Source organism: Scyliorhinus torazame, chromosome 9, assembly GCF_047496885.1.
Source record: "Scyliorhinus torazame isolate Kashiwa2021f chromosome 9, sScyTor2.1, whole genome shotgun sequence".
NCBI classification, from domain to species: Eukaryota; Metazoa; Chordata; class Chondrichthyes; order Carcharhiniformes; family Scyliorhinidae; genus Scyliorhinus; species Scyliorhinus torazame.
Window position 1 is genome coordinate 199,956,346 of NC_092715.1, and position 22,343 is coordinate 199,978,688.

At 45.5% G+C, this 22,343-nt stretch overlaps 1 protein-coding gene across 3 annotated transcripts in view; it reads right to left on the reverse strand.

Annotated features, from left to right (window-relative positions):
• Positions 1-2,787: 2,787 nt before the first annotated feature.
• LOC140429678 (E3 ubiquitin-protein ligase RNF38) overlaps positions 2,788-22,343 on the reverse strand; it is a 310,735-nt gene continuing 291,179 nt past the window's right edge. For 2 of the 3 annotated variants that reach the window (XM_072516977.1, XM_072516975.1), the window contains one exon: positions 2,788-8,108. In XM_072516977.1, coding sequence (XP_072373078.1) covers positions 7,895-8,108 — 214 coding nt within the window. In that variant the 3' untranslated portion in view covers positions 2,788-7,894. The remainder of the gene's footprint in view (positions 8,109-22,343) is intronic. The other variant, XM_072516976.1, reaches the window with a different exon arrangement.

Below are 22,343 nucleotides of genomic sequence, written 5' to 3' on the forward strand. Positions count from 1 at the left end.
ACTGTACACCACTGTACTGACACCTCTGCTGGATCTGTCCTGCTGGTGAGACAGGACATACCCAGGGATGGTGATGGCTGGACATTGTCTGGAAGTTATGATTCTGTGAGTGTGACTATGTCAGGCTGTTGGCTGACTACCTTGAACACAAGCCCCAAATGTTAGAAAGGACTTTGCAGGGTCAACAGGACTGAGTTTGCTGTTATCATTTCCGGTGCATAGATCCACCCGGTTTCATCCCTTTGGCACCTTTTAGTGGTTTAAAATGAAAAATGAAATTAAAATTGCTTATTGTCACAAGTAGGCTTCAAATGAAGTTACTGTGAAAAGCCCCTAGTCGCCACATTCCAGCGCCTGTTCGGGGAGGCTGGTACGGGAATACAACTGAGTGGCTTGCTAGGCCATTTCAGAGGACATTTAAGAGTCAACCACATTGCCGGAGATCTGGAGTCACATGTACGGCAGACCAGAACAGCAGAGTTACTTCCCTAATGGATATTTACAGAAATAGATGGATTTTTCTGACAATCGACAATGGTTTCATGCTCGTCATTAGGCTTTTCATTCCAGATGTTAAATTCAAATTCTATTACTTGTCATGGTGAGATTTGAATCAAGGTTCCCAGGGCATTACTTTAGGGGCGGGATTCTCCGTTGCCCAACGCCGAAATCGTATCCAGCAATCAGGCAGAGAATCCCCATTTGCGACCGTTGGTGCTGTTTTCCAGATGCTCCGCCCCCTCCAAATCGACGTCATCTTGGAGCACGCCGCACGCCATTGCGACGGCATCTGCGCTTTGCTTTGAGGCCCACCCCCGATGGGCCAAGTTCACGACCGCACGGGTCTGGGTTTTTGTAAACCTGGCGTGGCGGCTGTGGACTGTGTCCAGCACCTCCACAGTCAGGGTTGGGGGTGGGCGGGGGGAGCCGTGTCGCTGGCAGGGGAGGCTTCAGGGAGGGCTGGGGGACTGGTCCGGGGGGTGGCGAGGTGGGGGTCCAGGGGGATATTATTGAGCTGGCCGGGTCCATGCGCGACCACTGCAGTTCATCGCCGTGCGCATACGCGGCCTCGGACCCGGCAATTCTCCGGCCGTTTATGTCAGGAACACCGGGAGTTTTACCCGGCGCCTCTGCTAGCCCCCCACTGGGCGGAGCAGCGGTGCAGGGGCGCCGCCGACTTTTTCCTTGTAAAACTAGACATTTCCTCCGGACATAGCCTCAAAATCAGAGAATCCAGCGCATGTCTTTGGATTACTAGTCCATTGACAGTACCACTATGTCACCCAGAAAGTGGTGCAGAATGGGTTGGCGGTGCAGAAGGTGTCACCTCACATCTCCAGCGCAGTCTTCCCAGAATTGCAATGCAATTGCTTGAAAGGCATTGCAGAAGACGTTTTGAGGGCACTTGCAAGTTTGTACAGAAAATCCATTAGTGATGTTAATTTACAAGTTGCTTCTGTAATAATTTGATTTATTCTTGGGATGTGAGGTTATGTTGGCAAGGTTATGTTAGTAGTCATCTGTAGTTACCTGAGAAAGTGCTTTGTTGGTCTTCTCACTCCTTTCCAGTCCCTGTAACCAAGGTCTCCCAGCGAGGCCTCACTGTTGGAGGAGCTGTCCTTTGGAATAGAAATTAAATAGAGGTGCTGTCTGCCAACTCGGATCGAAGTAAGATACTCCATGGCACTATTGGAAAAGAGGTGGGCGGGTCCTAGCCAACATTTATTCCTCAACCATCATTGAAACAAATAATCTGGTCATGCATTTAACTGATGATGTTTAGTCTTACCTTGTGATAGAACATCCCGCAGTTCCATGCTTACTTTTACTGGCACCAATTCTTCACTTCCAGATTTTTTTTCTTGAACGGGAATCAAATGTTTTAAAGTGATATGATGTGATTTGATTTCACGTTCTCACCAGGGAGGCCCCCTGTGCCTTTTTAGAATCGCATTTCCCTGCTTTTTCTCTATAGCCCAACAAAATTCTCTTTTTTCAGAGAAATGCTTGGTTTGCCAAGCTTTCTTGTTAGTCTTTGCCAAGACTGCCAACATTATTATCTCAATTTTGGCATTCCCTTCCCTGGCAGGCTGGCCTCAGTACTTAAAATTTGCAGGCTTCCCAGAATTGTGATGCCTCAAAGATAAATTCTGCACAGGAGAATGTAGATTCTGTAGCAGGTCTGGTTCAGTGTCCTTTAAAATTCCACGTTTATTTTGTATCTCAGCAAAAGTGTGACAATTTTTAATTTCACTGCAGAAATTTTAAGGAAGGCACTTGAATTATAAGCTTCTGGTACTTAATGGAGAGGAAAGAACACAACAGCGGAGCTGAAACTTGAAATGATTTGGTCTGCAGCCAACCACCAGAAGCCAGCTTGCCTGTCTGTCAACAGTTCAAGTCTCCTGGCTTACAAGGGTTCGTTCATCATCATTGGCAGAATTAGGAGTGACAGAATCAACAAGGATGCCGAGATGAGAGGTGGTTATGTTTCAAAACTCAATCTGTCTATCTCTCCTCAAATGCCGGTAGCCATTATATACCAACTCTTTTATCTTTATTTCATAGTTCCATTTTCTAACAATGCTACTGATGCTTAGCTAAATTGTTTGACTGTAGTAGATTGTTATCTTTTGGACCTTACTAGTTTTCATTGCTTTCATATCTTCTGTAAACAAAAAGATAACACGAAAAATCTGTAGACATGTGGGGTAAAAGACAGAAAATGTTGGTTGAATGATAAGGTCAACATTCTGACCAGCCAAGAATACAAGTCAACTGAGCAAGTATACATCATACATTTATTAATGAACAACCCTCTCAACTCCAAAATTGGGCACAGGGATTAAAAATAAAAATTCATTGCACTACTTAGTAAAGCATTACTAGTAACTTTCATAAAAAATGTACAAATTTTGTTAAAAATTTATCAAGCCTTCAAATGATTTGGTTACAGAGATTTATGATACAACATTGAAAACTACTTGTCATGTTAAATGATACAATGCGTGAATGATTTAATGAAACGCTCAGAAATGATGACAATAGTATTAATTTGCTTTTTTCTGATTTGTTAGCAATTTTTAAATACATTTAAGTGGCAAAATGAGGTAACTGTATATGTACCAAAGAAAAATCCCACTCTAAGATGTCCATTAAGACCTAAAGATGACCCAGATTGTATGTGCTTCAGAATTTGCTTCCCCCTCAAAATTTAGACTGCTGCTGAAACACTAGCATTCCAAAATCCAATATGACAGTGTTAAGACATTGCACCAAACAATGCTGTATTCAGAACAAAACTTTTAAAAAGTGGATCAGTATGGAAACCATTGTTAAAATTTAGCAGTCTAGTGTTAACACTCTTGGCTCCTCAAAATAGTGACAAGAACCTGGGGTATCACTAGGTCTTGGTGATTTTTGTTTACAATGAACTTAAGTTTGAACCTATCCACCAAAAACTCATGCAAAACACAAAACGTTAAGCGGGACACAATCGGTAAACCCGATTCTTGTGGGGTTGGCCAAGACACAACAAATCTTACTGTATGTTGTTGCTTCTCTTGCATCATACAGACTGTGGGATTAAATACATAAATGCGCATCACAGTTCATGGCAGTAATAGCTCAGCATGAATCCCCATTTTCACCCAAACAGCCACAGTTGGGCAGAAGCAGCCATGTCCAGTATGGACTGCTTTGATACACATGCACATGTGCTTATTACAAACTGACCACAGAAAGCAAGGTCTGCACACATCTGCTCTAGAGTCTCCATGCAAACAACACAAGAAACATTTCAAAAGTGGTTAAGCATTAAGAGTGCAACAATTAACTTTGCCAAAAACCGGACCCAACTGTCACTGTCTCTGCTCCCAGGCCCCAATTTACATTGTTCAGCAAAGTTATATGGCAGCTAGTCTTCCCCCAAACAAAACTAAAACAAAACTCCAAGCCTGCCTCATTTTAATTCTGTCTTTCAAAATTGGAGTTTATAAATTATAATGGCACAATGATAATAAACCTTTTCACGAAGAAGAGCCATGGTCTATTTACCAAATTAGGCAGCACTGCTCAACCTAAATATTATCATCCAGGTAATAGTGTGTATGCATCTCAGTCTCAACATTATAGCTGTAGTACAAAAACTGACATATAGCTGTTTTGAAACGTATTAGTAGCATTCCAGGGAAAAAGTCAAATAATGCCTGCGTACATTCTGCCTTCTATGATGCATGTCGTTCTAGAGATGTCATTTTAATGCAACATGTGCCATGGGGAAGGTGCGAGTTGTTTTTTATTTGGTGTTACATGGAATAGTCACAGAAATGGAGGTACATCACTGATAACTGAAAGCTCGAACCTCAATTTTGTTTTTAAGAAGCATACAAGCTCTTTCGATCAGTATCTACTAACTATATTTTGTAAGAACAGATATAACATTATAACTTTTCTTTAAATGAATTCAACCAAGTCCCATAACTTAAAAATTCTGAATTAATTGTGCATGTCCATATTACTATACTAACAAATTGTAGATTGCATTGTAAGAATCCAGTATTTCTAAAAGACTTGCACTTCCAATTATTTCATGATTAGTAAATGCTGCGTTCCATAAATAATTTAAATACGAACAATTTGCCCAGAATATATTAAATATTCTGAAATTCAGCTCACATTAATTTATAGTTTACAAATTCTTTGTGCAATATTTAAAATTGTCAGCTATGCTTTTTTTTTTTACACATCTAGTTCCCATTCAAGAAGCTAACACACATTTTGTTCAGGCTTGATAAGTTAGTCATGATGTAAAATGCTGACTATGTACATATAACCAAACAATGATTTCATAGGCATCTATTTCTGCAATTTTAATGTCTTAGGCAAACTTCTCAGTGTGAGTCTTTTAGAAACACTGGATGAACCGTGTGATAAACAGCCTTCAACTCAGGATCAGCAGCAAGCTTGTGAAAAATTAACACTGGTTGGTAACATTTAGTGAATGATGAAAATAAAAAACATAAATCTAAGCTAGATCTTCCTGATGATTGGCTTTTCTCCATCTGTCAAATTTTAATTACTCCAATTTTATAGCATGCTTCAAAACAAGAAAATGAACATACTAATAGTATTAGTCCATAATGAAAGTGTAGAGATGAGAACCAGTGTTCAGAGACATAGGGCGGAATTCTCCCCTACCCGGCAGGGCGGGGGGTTCCGGCGTAATGGAATGGCGGGAACCACTCCGGCGTCAGGCCGCCCCAAAGGTGCGGAAGTCTCCGCACCTTCAGGGGCCAAGCCCTCAGCTTGAGGGGCTAGGCCCGCGCCGGAGTGGTTTTCGCTCCACTGGCTGGCGGGAAAGGCCTTTGGCGCCACGCCAGCCGGGGCTGAAAGGTCTGCGTCGGGCGACGCGGGTCGACGCATGCACGGGAGCGTCAGCGGCTGCTGATGCCATCCCCGCGTATGCGCAGGGGAGGGGGTCTCTTCCGCCTCTGCCATAGTGAAGACCATGGCGAAGACGGAAAAAAAAGAGTGCCCCCACGGTACAGACCCGCCTGCGGATCGGTGGGCCCCGATCGCGGGCCAGGCCACCGTGGGGGCACCCCCCGGGGCCAGATCACCCCACGCCCCCCCCAGGACCCCAGAGCCTGCCCGCGCCGCCTTGTCCCGCCATTCAAAAGGTGGTTTAATCCACGCTGGCGGGACAGGCATTCCAGCAGCGGGACTTCGGCCCATTGCGGGCTGGAGAATCGGCGGGGGTGGGCCCGCCGACCGGCGCGGTGCGATTCCCGCCCCCACCGCGATTCCCGCCCCCGCCAAATCTCTGGTGGCGGAGACACGGCGGGGGCAGGATTCACGCCAGCCCCCGGCGATTCTCCGACCCAGCGTGGGGTCGGAGAATCCCGCCCATAGTACATATTTAGTTATTACTACCACGGAAGTGAAAGGCCTGAAATCAACATCAGTTGCAGGTTTTTTAGATCATGCGTACAAAATGGAAGTAACTAGGTGGGATAATGAAAGATGTGTTCCTGTTCTGTGCCAAATTTAAGGAACGAGCAGTTAGAGGCCACGTCTGGCCTGTGGCAGTGCTGGGTGCTCAATCACCTCAACAAGCCAAATCAAAAACAAATAAATCACCGGGTTAGGTTTGACCATTAAATAATTATAAACGTCATAAATTGTATACTATAATGACTGTTTCCGAACCAACTGATCGCAGTCATTGCTTCAATAAAATATTGGATTCAATTTTTACTCGCAAAATGTTAAATGTCCACAAGAATAATCAATACAAACTCAAAGTTGACCACGAAATAATTACAATCTTGGAGAAGAATTTTTTTTTTTAAATCTTCATTGCAAATCTGCATTACCTCTATTTTTCCCCAAATGTTTACATTCAGCAATCAGTCCCTACCTACTATACTATAAAAATAGTAATTTGATTTACAAAATTTGCTTAGAATTGAATCAAATACCTGCTTCGAGGAGCTCTTCAAACTGCTGATTATTGTATTCGTTACCATGTAATAGGTCTCTGTTCTAATAACTGCTCAGGGGAAAAATAAATCTGCTCAGTGTTTTCCGATAAATTTTAAACAGAGAACTGTGTGCTTAGTTCTGTGATTAGGCCTTTTGTAAGTGTAAACAAATTTATGTGGATAAGTACGTATAATAACGAATGCAATTAAAATTAATATTGTAAAATATTATACATAGTGAAAGAACCAACAAACTGAAAATTATATGGAGAAAATATACGTTTTATCAGAAATATTACCATTGAAAGGTTGAGCTAAAGGCTGGTTTAAAATTTGGAGTAGAATGCCTGCTTGCGCTGCTATGTTCAAACCAGATTGTTTAAAGAAAGCAACAATTCATTGAATGTAGTGTTAGGACAGTGCATGACCTGGAGGTTCAGAACAAAGGATAAAACAGAATTCAAATTTTCAAGGTAGCAAAGTAATTCAACAACCAAGGTTACATTTTAAGGTGCTTATAGGACTTTCTTGCACACCTGAGGACCCACATTATTAGACTGACAAGTAATATTTCGCTATAAATGATATTTTTATAGCACACCCAGCTTTCAAACCTCTGGTGATTTTGCTTATGTTTGATCTCCATTCACTGCGACAGCTAAGCAAAGCATTTCATCCAGTCACTGCTTTGGTTCTCTGGGTAACAATACACTGCTTTATAAATCGGCACAATCTTCCACCCCTATTCATTTAGTTTTGGGTGTGTTATAAATATACGTTCTTCTAATCTGCCATTATAAAATACTGAGGGGCAACTGGCTGAAACAAAAATTCATAATTGCTGCACCCTTAGCATACAGTGTGCAACTGCAAACAAAAAGAAAGAAACCAGTGTACAGTACTAGTACTGTATAAATAACACAGCTATACATCTCAGCATAATTAAGACTACACACATACAACTCACATCATGCCAGTACATAAGTTTGTCTGAAAAAGTACCTGGCTAAAATACTTGCACGCTTACAATCACTCTCACTCACAGTACCTGAAGGCTCTATAAGGTAGATTGCTAAAACGGTATAACTACCTTTATTACGTATATATATATATCTATATATAGATATATATATATATATCTATATATAGATATATATATATATATATATATATATATATATATATATATATAGATAGATATATATATATATAAATAAAAAGCACACATACTAAAAGATCACATCCACTGTAATCTTGCAGCAACACCTGGAATGATCACACAAAAACCAGGGAATGTTAGTGCACACACAAATTAAGCAGAAAAAAAATCTTTGGAGTTCCAATCACACTGTTAGTATAACAATCCCATAATTGTTTCAATGTGATGACTATATAAGCTTTATAAGTCATTAAATCACACAGTGCAAAGGGAGGTCAAATGACTGCATCACATTATGACCCTTAATGTAAAGGGAAGGCTGGAAGCCACAATAGGTAAGTTCAATGGATAGTTCATTCATATGCAACAAAGAACACCCAATTTGTGCTATTAGACAAGTTTCATTCTGAATCACGGTGAACTTCTGAAGCATCAGCTCGACAAATTGGACATGTACGATTTGCCTGAGGGGAAAGAAAAGGAAAATTGTCTTTCATTTTTTAATATGTATTTGGAAGAAACAAAAATTAAAGTATACTTTAAAAAAAACACCATGATTAATCCTGTAATTTCTGGTCCAAACACCAGCTTCTTGTGTGGCTTCATATTAACCACATCACTATTTTATACAAAGCATAAATGGATATTAATGCTTCATGTCTCACACATTCTGGAGTATAGCATGTAATAAATTGGTTAGATTACTGATTGTGCATTGTAGTGTTTTCTTTCATAAACACGAAAGGCACAAATCATAAATACTACATTCAGGGGCCTGAACCTCCTCAGAGTGGCAATCAGTGTCAAATTTCCACTAATGTCAATTTTTTTACGATACTATCTCGATCAATGGGGGGGGAGGGGGGAGACAGACAGAGAGAAAGAGAGAGAGAGAGAGAGGGAGAGGAAGAAATCTGTGACCAGGATTGTCTACCTGGTGCTCGGGTTCGGGATATCTCATCTGGGCTGCAGAGGAAATTGGAAGCGGGAGGGTAAAGATCCAGTTGTCGTGGTCCACATAGGTACCAACTACATAGGTAGAACAAGGATAGAGGTTCTGCTGAAGGAATATGAGCAGTTGGGGGATAAATTAAAAAACAGAATCAAAAGGTTAATCTCCGGAATGCTACTTGATCCACGAGCTAACTGGCACAGGGTCAATAAGTTTAAAGAGGTAAATGCATGGCTCAAAGGTTGGTGAGGGAGAAATGGGTTCAAATTCATGGGTCATTGGCAGTAGTACTGGGGATGGAAGGGAGCTGTTCTGATGGGATGGTCTTCATCTGAATCATGTTGGGCCCAGTGTCCTGGCAAATCGTATTCTAGGGCTGCAGATAGGGCTTTAAACTAAATAGTTGGGGGAGGGGGGGGGGTTTCAGTTGTATGGAAAATTAGAATATCAAAGTTAAAGAAGAAGGTAGGAGTGCAGGTTAATGGTGAGAACTTTAAACTAGTTAAAGGGGCCGAGGGCTCAGGAGGTTTGTAATGTTTCCAGTAGAACAAAGAGTACAGAAAGCGGCAGAATCTAACTTCAGGCACAGCAGATAAGGGGACAACTATGAGAAGATGGGTGGTCAATGCAGGACTTGGGGTGTTGTAGTTGAGGAATCGCAAAGGAAAAGAGACCCTGATGGGAGTTATGTACAGGCCCTTTAGCAGTAGTCAAGATGTGGGGCTGAAAATAAAGGAGATAGAAAGAGCAATATTACAATAATCATGGGCGTCTTCAATATGCCGGTGGACTGGGAAAAATTATTTGCGGATCCCAGGAAAACAAATTTGTGGAATGTCTACGAGATGTTTTTTTGGAGCATCTTGTGCTAAAGTACACTAGCGAATGACAATTCAGGATTTAGTGATATCTAGTGAGGCAGACTTGATTAGGAAACTTAAGGTGAAGGAACCCTAGGGAGCAGTGACCACAATATGATAGAATTTACCCTGCTGTTTGAGCGGGAGAAACTGGATTTGAATGTAACGGTATTACAATTAAATAAGGGTAACTGCAAAGACATGAGGGAGGAGCTGGCCAGAGTTGATTGGAAGGGGAGCCTAGCAGGAAAGACGGTGGCACAGCAATGGCAGTTTTGGGATTAATCAGGAGGCACAACAGATATTCATCCCCGGAGAAGTACAAGATGGCGGCGGAGAAAGCGCGGGCGACATGGGGGCCTGAGCATGAAATTGTGAGACGGTGCGTGGAGCTGCTGAAGAGGGAGGTGCTGACCCCGTTGCTACAGGCAATTGAGGGGCTCAAGGAGACATTAAAGACCCAGGAGACAGAGCTCCGTGTGGTGGAGCAGAAGGTGACAGATATTGAGGACGAGATCCTGGGCCTGGCGGTTAAGACACAGACGCACGAGGCACTTCATAAAAAGTGTACTGAAAGGATCGAAGCCCTAGAAAATGGAGCGCGAAGGAAGAACCTTCGGATACTGGGTCTCCCTGAGGGTGTGGAAGGAGTGGACTGTGGAGCGTACGCAAGTACGATGCTGAGCTCACTGATGGGTGCTGAGGCCCATACGGGCCCCTTGGAGGTGGAGTGGGCAAATCGGATTCCGGCGAGAAGACCAAAAGCGGGAGAACCACCCAGGGCGATAATCGTGCGATTTTACCGCCTTAAGGATAGAGAAGAGGTCCTGAGATGGGCTAAAAAGGTGCGGAGTAGCAGATGGGAGAATGCAGTGGTACGGGTATACCAGGATTGGAGTGCGGAGGTGGCGAGAAGGAGGGCGAGCTTCAACCGAGCCAAAGAGGTGTTGCATAAAAGGAAGGTGAAGTTCGGGATGCTGCAGCCGGCAAGACTATGGGTCACGTATCAGGAGAGACACCATTATTTCGAGACGGCGGAGGAAGCATGGACCTTCATCAAAGAAGAGAAATTGGATCGGAACTGAGGGACTGATGCTGCAGGAAATGTTATTGTTAATGTTACGGTGGAAGTTAATTGAGAAGTAAACAGGGAAGGGGGGAGACATTGGGGAAATGTGGGCGCCGGTGAGGGGGGAAAGACGGGACATAGTTGGAGAATGGGGAAGGGGAGGGGGAGGGGAAAGGGAGCTGCGCCATAAGAGGCGGGTCAGGTAAAGGGATGTTCCCGCACCAGAAAGAATAAGGCGGGAAGACAGGCGCAAGGCGGATGGGAGTTCCCCACATGGGGGGGGTCGAGGAGTGAGCAGGAGTAGCCGGGGTCAGTTGAAGTCAGCTGACTTACGGAAGTAATATGGGGGGAGCAATCATGCTAGAAATAGATCTAGCGGGGAGGGGGGGAGGGGGGGGACAACTGGGTTGCTGCTGCGGAAATCCAAAAGGAAATGGCTAAAGAGTGGGTGGGCGGGGATGGTGTGCGACGCTGGGGGAGCGAGCGGGAGCGCGGAGGCGGGATATGGGACTGGCCTAGAGAAGGTAATGGCTAGTCGACACGGGAGGGGGGCAGGTAGCCCCCTAGTGAAGCTGATCACGTGGAACGTGAGAGGCCTGAACGGACCGATAAAAAGGGCCAGAGTGCTCGCGCATTTGAAAGGACTAAGGGCAGACGTGGTTATGCTCCAAGAGACGCACCTAAAGGTGGCGGACCAAGTTAGGCTAAGGAAAGGATGGGTGGGACAGGTGTTCCACTCAGGACTGGACGCAAAGAATAGAGGGGTGGCCATTTTGGTGGGGAAACAGGTCGCATTTGAAGCAAAGAACATCGTAGCAGATAGCGGAGGTAGATATGTAATGGTGAGTGGCAGGCTGGAGGGAATGGAGGTCGTGTTGGTTAACGTGTATGCCCCAAACTGGGACGATGCGGGATTTATGAGACGGATGCTGGGGCGTATACCGGACCTGGAGGTAGGAAACTTGATTTTAGGAGGGGACTTGAATACGGTGCTGGACCCGGGGCTAGATAGATCCAGCTCAAGGACCGGAAGAAGGCTGGCAGCGGCCAAGGTACTTAAGGGGTTTATGGACCAAATGGGGGGAGTGGATCCATGGCGATTTCTTAGACCTAGGGCTAGGGAGTTTTCCTTCTTCTCCCATGTCCATAAAGTGTACTCCCGGATAGATTTTTTTGTTTTGGGAAGGTCGTTGATCTCTAGGGTGGAAGAAGCTGAGTACTCAGCCATAGCGGTTTCGGATCATGCCCCACATTGGGTGGACCTGGAATTAGGAGAGGAAAGGGAGCAGAGAACACTCTGGCGATTAGATGTGGGACTGATGGCGGATGAGGGAGTGTGTGCAAGAGTGCGGGGGTGTATTGAGAGCTATCTGGAGGTCAATGACGACGGCGAGGTCCCTGTGGGAGTGGTATGGGAAGCACTAAAAGCGGTGGTCAGAGGAGAGCTGATCTCCATTGGGGCCCACAAAAGGAAAACAGAGGCCAAGGAAAGGGAAAGATTACTGGGGGAGATTTTAAGGGTGGATAGGGAATTTGCAGAGACCCCGGAGGAGGAATTGTACAGGGAGAGGAGACGACTCCAGACGGAATTTGACCTTCTGACCACCAGAAAGGCGGAGGTACTGTGGAGGAAGGCACAGGGGAGGAGGTATGAATATGGGGAAAAGGCGAGTCGCCTGTTGGCTCATCAATTGCGAAAGAGGGCAGCAGCGAGGGAGATAGGAGGAATTAGAGACGAAAGGGGAGACACGGTGCGAAGGGCAGGAAAGATAAATGAGGTGTTCAAGACCTTCTATGAGGAACTGTATAGGTCTCAACCCCCAGAGGGAGAGGAGGGGATGCGGCAGTTCCTGGACCAATTGAGGTTCCCGAAAGTGGAGGAGCGGGGGGTGGTAGGCCTGGGGGCACCGATTGGGGTGGACGAGGTTATTAAGGGACTGGGAAGCATGCAAGCAGGGAAGGCCCCTGGACCAGACGGGTTCCCGGTGGAGTATTACAGAAAATATGTGGACTTGTTGGCCCCGTTGATGGTGAGGATGTTCAATGAGGCCAGGAAAGGGGGGACTCTACCCCCGACGATGTCGGAGGCGACGATATCGTTAATTTTGAAGAGGGATAAAGATCCGTTGCAGTGCGGGTCCTATAGACCCATTTCATTGTTGAACGTGGACGCCAAATTGTTGGCAAAGGTACTGGCATCGAGGATAGAGGACTGTGTCCCGGGGGTGGTGCACGAAGACCAGACAGGGTTCGTAAAAGGGAGACAACTGAATGTTAACGTGCGACGACTATTAGGGGTGATAATGATGCCCCCAGTGGAGGGGGAGGCAGAGATAGTGGCGGCAATGGAAGCAGAGAAGGCATTTGATAGGGTGGAGTGGGAGTATTTATGGGAAGTGTTAAGGAGGTTTGGGTTTGGGAACGGGTTTATTAGCTGGGTTAGACTTCTTTATGGGGCTCCAACGGCAAGCGTAGTTACAGGTCGACATAGATCGGAGTATTTCCGACTATATAGGGGAACAAGACAGGGATGCCCGCTGTCTCCATTGTTGTTCGCGTTGGCAATTGAACCTCTGGCCATGGCGTTGAGAGACTCCAGGAAATGGAGAGGGGTGATTAGAGGGGGAGAAGAACACCGAGTCTCGTTATATGCGGATGACCTATTGTTATACGTGTCGGACCCAGCGGGGGGAATGATAGAGGTTATGCGAATTTTGAGGGGGTTCGGGGATTTCTCGGGGTATAGGCTAAACATGGGGAAGAGTGAATTATTTGTGATACATCCAGGGGACCAGAGTAGAGAGATAGAAGGCTTGCCTCTAAGGAAAGTGGAAAGAAACTTCCGATACCTGGGGATTCAGATCGCTAGGAGCTGGGGAACCTTGCACAGACTTAATCTGACACGGTTGGTAGAACAAATGGAGGAGGACTTCAAGAGGTGGGACATGCAGCCTCTATCGCTGGCGGGCAGGGTGCAAGCAATTAAGATGATGGTCCTCCCGAGGTTCTTATTTGTATTTCAATGTCTCCCTATACTAATCACCAAGACCTTTTTTAATAAAATAGACAGGAGCATCACGAGCTTCGTGTGGGCAGGGAAAGTTCCGAGAGTAAGGAGGGGGTTCCTTCAGCGTAGTAGGGACAGAGGAGGATTGGCACTACCGAACTTGGGCGATTACTATTGGGCCGCCAATGTGGCAATGATACGTAAATGGATGATGGAGGGTGAGGGAGCGGCGTGGGAAAGACTGGAGAGAAAGTCCTGTAAAGAGGCGAGTTTAGAGGCGCTGGTGACGGCGCCGCTACCAATCTCACCTAAAAAGTTTACCACGAACCCGGTGGTGGCGGCAACATTGAATATCTGGGGACAGTGGAGGCGACAGAGAGGGGTGCGGGGAGCCCTGGTGGGGTCCCCAATCAGGAACAACCATAGGTTCGCCCCAGGAAGAATGGATGGAGGATTTCAGAGCTGGTACCAGTTGGGAATTAGGAGGGTGGGAGATTTATTTATAGATGGGACTTTTGCGAGCTTGGGAGCATTGGAGGAAAAGTATAAGTTGCCCCGGGGAAATTTCTTGAGATATATGCAGGTGAGGGCATTTACTAGACAACAGGTGAGGGAATTTCCGTTGCTCCCGACACAGGGGATACAGGACAGGGTGCTTTCAGGGGTGTGGGTCGGAGAGGGCAAGGTGTCAGAGATTTACCGAGAGATGAGGGAAGAGGGGGAGGAGTCGGTGGGCGAACTAAAAGGAAAGTGGGAAGAAGAACTAGGGGAGGAGATAGAGGAGGGTATGTGGGCTGATGCCCTAAGCAGGGTAAATTCCTCTTCCTCATGCGCCAGGCTTAGCCCGATTCAATTTAAGGTGCTACATAGAGCACACATAACGGGAGCAAGATTGAGCAGGTTCTTTGGAGTGGAGGACAAATGTGGGAGGTGTGGCGGGAGCCCGGCAAACCACGCACATATGTTTTGGGCATGCCCGGCACTGGAAGGGTATTGGAAGGGAGTGACGGGAGTGATTTCGCGGGTGGTGAAGGCCCGGGTCAAACCAGGCTGGGGGTTAGCTCTATTTGGAGTTGCGGAAGAGCCGGGAGTGCAGGAGGCGAAAGAGGCCAACGTTGTGGCCTTTGCGTCCCTAGTAGCCCGGCGCAGGATCCTACTCATGTGGAAGGAGGCGAAACCCCCCGGACTGGAGGCCTGGGTAAATGATATGGCGGGGTTCATTAAACTGGAGCAGATAAAGTTTGCCCTGAGAGGATCGGCTCAAGGGTTCACCAGGCGGTGGCAGCCATTTCTCGACTACCTAGGGGAACGTTAGAGGGAAGACAGATGACCAGCAGCAGCAACCCAGGGGGCGAGGGGGGGGTTTAGTTTAGGTCAAAGATAAAGGGGTTTTGTTACTTGTGTATTGTTTAAAATTTCTGTATTGTTATTGTTGCGTTTGCTTTGTAAGAGGGGAAAAATTGTTGTTTGGGAAAAAATTTTCAATAAAACATTTATAAAAAAAAAAGATATTCATCCCAAGCAAGAGGAAACATGGGTAGGATGAGGCAACCAGGGGCAGCAAAGTCAGAGACAGCATAAAAGCAAAGGAAAAAGTATGCAAGGTGGTGAGGATTAGTGGGAAGCCAGAGAATTGGGAAGCCTTTAAAAGCAATCAGAGGACAACTAAAAATGAAGGTGGGAGGAGATGAAATACGAGTGTAAACTAGCTAGCAAAATGAAAGAAGTTGCAAGAGTTTTTTTTTATGTATAAAAGGTAAGAGAGAGGCACGAATGGACATTGGACCACTGGAAAGTGAGGCTGGAGATGTAGTAATGGGGAACAAAGAAATGGCAGAGGAACTGAATAGGTTCTTTGCAACAGTCTTCACAGTGGATGGCACCAGTGACATACTAGAACTTCAAGAGAGTCAGGGGGCAGAGGTGAGTATAGTGGCCATCACTCAGGAGGTGCTGGGGAAGCTGAAAGGTCTGAAGGTGGATAAATCACCCGGACCAGATGAACTACATCTCACAGTTCTGAAGGAGATATCTAAGGAGATTGTGGAGGCATTGTTGCTGATATTTCAGGAATCACTGGAGTCAGAGAAGGTCCCAGAGAACTGGAAAGTGGTGAATGTAACACCCCTGTTTAAGAAGGGAGGGAGGCAGAAGATGGGAAATTATAGGCCGGTTAGCCTGACTTTGGTCGTTGATATGATTTTACAGTCAATTATTAAGGATGAGATTGCAGGGTTCTTGGAAGTGCATGGTAAAATAGGGCAGCACGGCTTTGTCAAGGGGAGGTCATGTCTGGCAAATCTGTTAGCATTGTTTGAGGAGGTAACAAGGAAGTTAGACAAAGGAGAGTCAGTGGATGTGACCTATTTGGATTTTCAGAAGGCCTTTGACAAGGTGCTGTACAGGAGGCTGCTCAATAAGATAAACGCCCATGGCGTTAGGGACAAGGCACTTGCATGGATAGAGGATTGGCTGACTGGCAGAAGACAGAGACTGGGGATAAAGGGGTCTTTTTCAGGATGGCAGCCGGTGACTCGGGTTGTTCCCCAGGGGTCAGTGCCGGGACCACAACTATTGGTGATATACATTCATGGTCTGGAAGAAGAAACAGAGGGCATCATTGCCAAGTTTACAGACGGTACAAAGATATGCAGAGGGACAGGTTGCGTTGTGGAAGCGAGGAGGCTGCAGAAGGACTTGAACAGGTTAGCAGGGTGGACAAAGAAGAGGGAGATGGGATACAATGTGTGAAAAGTGTGAGGTTTGCACTTTGATAGTAAGAATAGAGGCATAGACTATTTTCTAAATGGGGAAAGGCTTCAGATCTGAAGCACAAAGGGACTTCTAGTTCAGGATTCTCTTAAGGTTAACATGTAGGTTCAGTTGGCAGTTAGGAAGGCAAATGCAATGTTAGCATTCATTTTGGGAAGACGAGAATACAAGAGCAGGAATGTACTGCTGTGGTTATATAAGGCTCTGGCCAGAGCCCATTTAGAATATTGTGAGCAGTTTTGGGCCTGTATCTAAGGAAGGATGTGTTTGGCTTGCATGGAAGTCCAGAAGAGGTTCAAAAGAATGATCCCGATAATGATCGGCTTGTAATATGAGGATCGGCTGAAGACTCTGGGTCTGTACTCAATGGAGTTTAGAAGGATGAGGGGAGATCTCATTGAAACTTACAGAATACTGAGAAGCCTGCTAGAGTGAATGTGGAGAAGATGCTTCCACTGGTAGGGGAGACTAGAACCCGCGGGTACATCCTCAGACTGAAGGGACAATCCTTTAAAACTGATATGAGAAGGAATTTCTTCAGCCAGAGGGTGATGAATCTGTGGAACTCTTTGCCACAGAAGGCTGTGGAGGCCAAGTCACTGAATGTCTTTAAGACAGAGGTAGGTAGTTCTTGATTAATAAGGGAATCAGGGGTTACGGGAAGAATCATAGAATCCCTACAGTGCAGAAGGAGGCCAGTCAACCCATCGGGTCTGCACCGACCCTCTGAAAGAGCAACTTACCTAAACCCACTTCCCCGTCCTTTCCCCATAGCCCCATCACCCTACTTAAGCTTTGGACACGAAGGGGCAATTTAGCTTGGCCAATCCACCTAACCTGCACATCTTTGGACTGTGGGCAGAAACCGGAGCATCTGGAGAAGCCCACGCAGGCATGGGGGGAACGTGCAAACTCCACAGTCACCCAAGGATGAAATCGAACCCGGGTCCCTGGTGCTGAGGCAGCAGTGCTAATCACTGGCAGGAGAATGGGGATGAGAAACATATCAGCCATGATTGATAGGTGGAGCAGACTCGATGGGATGAATGGCCTAGTTCGGCTCCTATATCTTATGGGGAATCTCCCAAGGGCGATAGTTAGAGGTGGGGGAAGTAGCTGGATATTTTGAGGAATCCTGTGCAGGGGATAGTAGCAGTAGGGCAGAGGGGCCCCTGGGAGTTCAGACTTGTTCTGTACAACAGTTACTCAAAAATTAGATGTGCTTTGAACTCTTAAAACTCTCTTTGGGTGATGTAACTCAATCAGAAATATCCGAAGTTTGCAATTTAAAATCACAATTTCTGGTTCCCAGTTTAGGACAATTGCCCTGGGGAAGTTTGCACTTTTGGGAAATTGCTGTGCAAACCTTACCTGTGAACCTCCAGGAATGGTAGCACTGTGGTTAGCACTGCTGCCTCACAGCCTCTGGGGCCCAGGCTCGATTAAGGCCTTGGGCGACTGTGTGGAGTTTGCGCATTCTCCCAGTGTCTGTGTGGGTTTCCTCCGGTGGCTCAGGTTTCTTCCTACAGTCCAAAGATGTGCAGGTTAGGTGGCTTTGTCATAATCAATGTGTGAGGTTCTGGAGATAGGGTAGCGGAGTGCTAGGTAGAGTACTCTTTCGGAGGGTCGATGCAGACTAGAAAGGCCGAATGGCCTCTTTCTGCACTGTAGGGTGCCTACACCCCCCAATCTGATGCTGCAGAGCTTGGAAGTGCAGAATGGAGTTTAAGAAACAACTAGGAGAGCAAAGAGGGGATATGAGAAAGCTCTGGTTAAAAGCAAATTACTGCGGATGCTGGAATCTGAAACCAAAGAGAAAATGCCGGAAAATCTCAGCAGGTCTGGCAGCATCTGTAGGGTCATCTGACCCCTTTAGGGTCATCCGGACTCGAAACGTTAGCTCTTTTCTCTCCTTACAGATGCTGCCAGTGCTGCTGAGATTTTCCAGCATTTTCTCTTTTGGTATCAGAAAGCTCTGGCTGGTAAAAGTAGGGAAAATCCCAAGATAGTCTATAAGTATATCAATGGGAAGAGGATAACCAGGGAAAAAGTAGGGCCGTTAAGAACCAAGGGGGAAATCTGTGGGTGGAGCCAGAGGACATTGGTAGGGTGTGAACGAATATTTCCCATTGTCTTCACCCAAGAGAATGAGGAGGTAGTTATGGAACTTGGGAAGAGAAATCGTGAGGTTCTTGAGCAAATTGTCATAAGGAGTGACAAAGTATTGGAGGGCTTTAAAGTGGACAAATCTCCAGGTCCGGATGAATTGTGTCTCAGGCTGCTGTGGGAGGCGAGGGAGGAGATTGCCAGGGGTCTTACCCAAATTTTTTATTCCTCTCTGACCACGGGGGAGGTCACAGAGGGCTGGAGAACAGCTAATGTGGTCCCACTATTTAAGAAGGTGTGTTGAGACAAGCCAGGGAACTACAGACCAGTGAGTCTCATTCAGTGGTTGGGAAACTACTGAAGAAGATTCTGGAAGAGAGAATCTATCTCCGCTTGGAGGCAAGGTTTGATCAGGGACAGTCAGCATGGCTTTGGGAGGTCATGCCTAACAAACTTGATTGAACTTTTTGAGCATGTACTAAGTGTATACATAGACATAGATTAACATAGAACATACAGTGCAGGAGGCGGCCATTTGGCCCATTGAGTCTGCACCGACCCACTTAAGCCCTCACTTCCACCCTATCCCCGTAAACCAATAACCCCTCCTAACCTTTTTGGACACTAAGGGCAATATAGCACGGCCAATCCACCTACCCTGCACATCTTTGGACTGTGGGAGGGAACCGGAGCACCCGGAGGAAACCCACGACTACACGGGGAGAACATGCAGACTCTGCACAGACAGTGTACCAGTGGGGAATCAAACCTGGGATGCTGGCTCTGTGAAACCACAATGCTAGCCACTTGTGCTACCGTGCTGCCCCATGAGATACCCTGTAGATGAGGGTAGTGCAGTTACGTTGTTTACATGGATTTTAACAAAGCCTCTGACAAGGTCCCACATGGGAGGTGCATTAAGGCGGCAAATGCACACGGGATACAGAGTGATTTGATAAGGTGGATTCATAATTGGCTTGTCAGTAGAAGGAAGGGTGATGATAGACGGCTGCTTTAGTGTCTGGAAGCCAGTGACCAGTGGCGTACCACAGGGATCCCTGCTGGGCCCCCTATTGTTTGTCATTTATATAAATGACATAGATGACTATGTGGGGAGTAGGATCAATAAATTTGCTGACGACACAAAGATTGGCCGGGTGGTTACCAGTGAGGTTGAGTGTTTTGGGTTACATAGATCTCTGAAGGCAGAAGGACAGGTTAATAGGGTGGTGAAAAAGACATATGGTACTCTCGCTTTTATCAATCGGGGCATAGATTACAAAACAGGGTGGTCACGATGGAGCTGTATGGAACTTTGGTGAGGCCACAGCTGGAGTACTGTGTGCAATTCTGGTTGCCACATTGTAGGAAGGATGTAATTGCACTGGAGGGGATGCAGAGAAGATTCACCAGAATGTTGCCTGGGATGGAACATTTAAGTTATGAAGAGAGGTTGGATTGGCTTGGGTTGTTTTCTCTGGAGCAGAGAAGACTTGAGGGTGACCTGATCAAGATGTACAAGATTATGAGGGACATGGACAGGGTGGATAGGGAGCACCTGTTCCCTTAGTTGAAGAGTCAGTTACGAGGGGTCACAAGTTCAAAGTGAGGGGTGGAAGGTATTGTGGGGATTTGAGGAAAAGCTTTTTTACCCAGAGGGTGGTGACAGTCTGGAATTCACTGTCTGGGAGGGTGGTAGAGGCGGGTTGCCTGACATCCTTTAAAAAGTACCTGGATGAGCTCTTGGCACGTCATAACATTCAAGGCTATGGGCCAAGTGCTGGCAAATGGGATTAGGTGGGAAGATCAGGGCGTTTCATGCATCGATGCAGACACGATAGGCTGAAGGGCTTCTGCACTGTAATATTTTGTGAAGTTATGACACATTATCTCTTCCAACTGTCCCAAAATATTTACAATGCACTGTTCAAAGTTATGATGTTTCATTTATCCCAGTTTACTCTTTCAATTGAAATATTCTGGAACAGATTGCAGAGTATTGATGAATTGCTTCAGTTAGTTTTTTTTTAAATTGAAGTGATTGTGTTCTTGACTGTCAAATTCTTACAGCATAGTTACATAGAACACAACTGTATACTTTGTGGTTAAAAAAAAAAAATCACAAAAAAGAGTTTAGAAAAATCTTCAACAATCCAATTTCACCAAAACTAGCTATTATGTACCGGGAGAAGGAAATAAATGGAGAGGGAAGTAACAGCTTTTTATCATCTTTTTCAGAGATACTTTTATTAGATGTCATTGGAAAAGGTACAACAAGGACAGATGTCTTAAGAGTTGATGATGCGTGGAATCATCAAAGAAATGCACAAATTACACTGGGCACCAATGTCAAGTCATAAAATTACTGTAGCCTAATATTTACTCCATTAACCCTTGGCTTTCTATGAGATTGGTATCTCTATATTTGAACTTTTGCACACAAGGCTTTTCATGCAAAAGATGCACGGCACATTTTGCTTTGCTATGCACAGTAATGCTGAAGTAGAATTAGTACGAGGTCTAGATATGCTGTCAAGATCTTCATGCAGGTATGCTGTACATGTCAATTTGACTTGAGGGACTCATAGGGGCTGTTTAGCACAGGGCTAAATCGCTGGCTTTGAAAGCAGACCACGGCAGGCCAGCAGCACGGTTCAATTCCCGTAACAGCCTCCCCGAACAGGCGCCGGAATGTGGCGACTAGGGGCTTTTCACAGTAACTTCATTTGAAGCCTACTCGTGACAATAAGTGATTTTCATTTCATTTCATTTTCATTTCATTTCAGGGAGAAAGAAAATAGCATGTGAAGTTTCAGTGCTGAATTATCTGTTTTTTAGTTTGACACTGTATGCTAGATATATCTGTAGGAAGTCTTGCATCTTTAGAAGGTGGGACACACAGAAAACACAGCAAAATGATAGCCAGCCAGGTTTTGGGAAGGTGCCTGGCTTAACGGGGAAATACTGACGTCAACTCAAGCCCAGAAGCATCAGAAATAGGTTGCTTTGGAAGCATTGAGTGGGTCTGCTGATAGTGTGGTATGTTTTTTTTTAAGATGGGTTCTATAATTAGATAGTCAAGGCGAGTTTTGGTTATGATTATTCTCTGTCTATAATAATAATCTTTATTGTCACAAGTAGGCTTACATTAACAGTGCAATGAAGTTACTGTGAAAAGTTGCCACATTCCAGCGCCTGTTCGGGTACACGGAGAGAGAATTCAGAATGCCCAAATTACCTAACAGCTCGTCTTTTGGGATTGTGGGAGGAAACTGGAGCACCCGGAGGAAACCCACGCAGACATGGGGAGAATGCACACAGTGACCCAAGCCGGGGATCAAACCTGGGACCCTGGAGCTGTGAAGCAATAGTGCTATCCACTGTGCTACCCTATTCACTTTCTATCTACAAAATAGAGACTTAATGATTTCTATTTAGTATGACTTCAGTGCATCAGTCTGCCTTCGAAATGATTGGAAAAGCGTACGCGGAGGCACATGTGAAATATATGGGCATGTGCAAAATTATCTTGGCTAATAGCACATTGACAACCAATTTTACTACCCAAAATTTTATTCTCTTGCTGTGTGTAAAACGGGCTGCTTTTTAACTATTGCCCACTTTTGAAGCACCACACAAGACAAAATTTCACCCCACTGATATCCAGCTTGAATTGCAAAAGAATACTATTTTACCTCCTGAGTTATGCTATTATGATTATGCAATACAGGCACATCCCTGAACACAAGATATTTGTGGGAGTGAGCAGAAGCACTGTACCCAAGGTAATATGTAAGGCAGACTCACAACCTGTAACAAAGATGTACTGTCCCATTTCACCTCATTCTAAAAAATGAAAAACATGGCACGGTGGCAGTGCTAGCGCTGCTGCCTCACAGCACTAGGGACCCGGGGTTAATTCGACCTTGGACG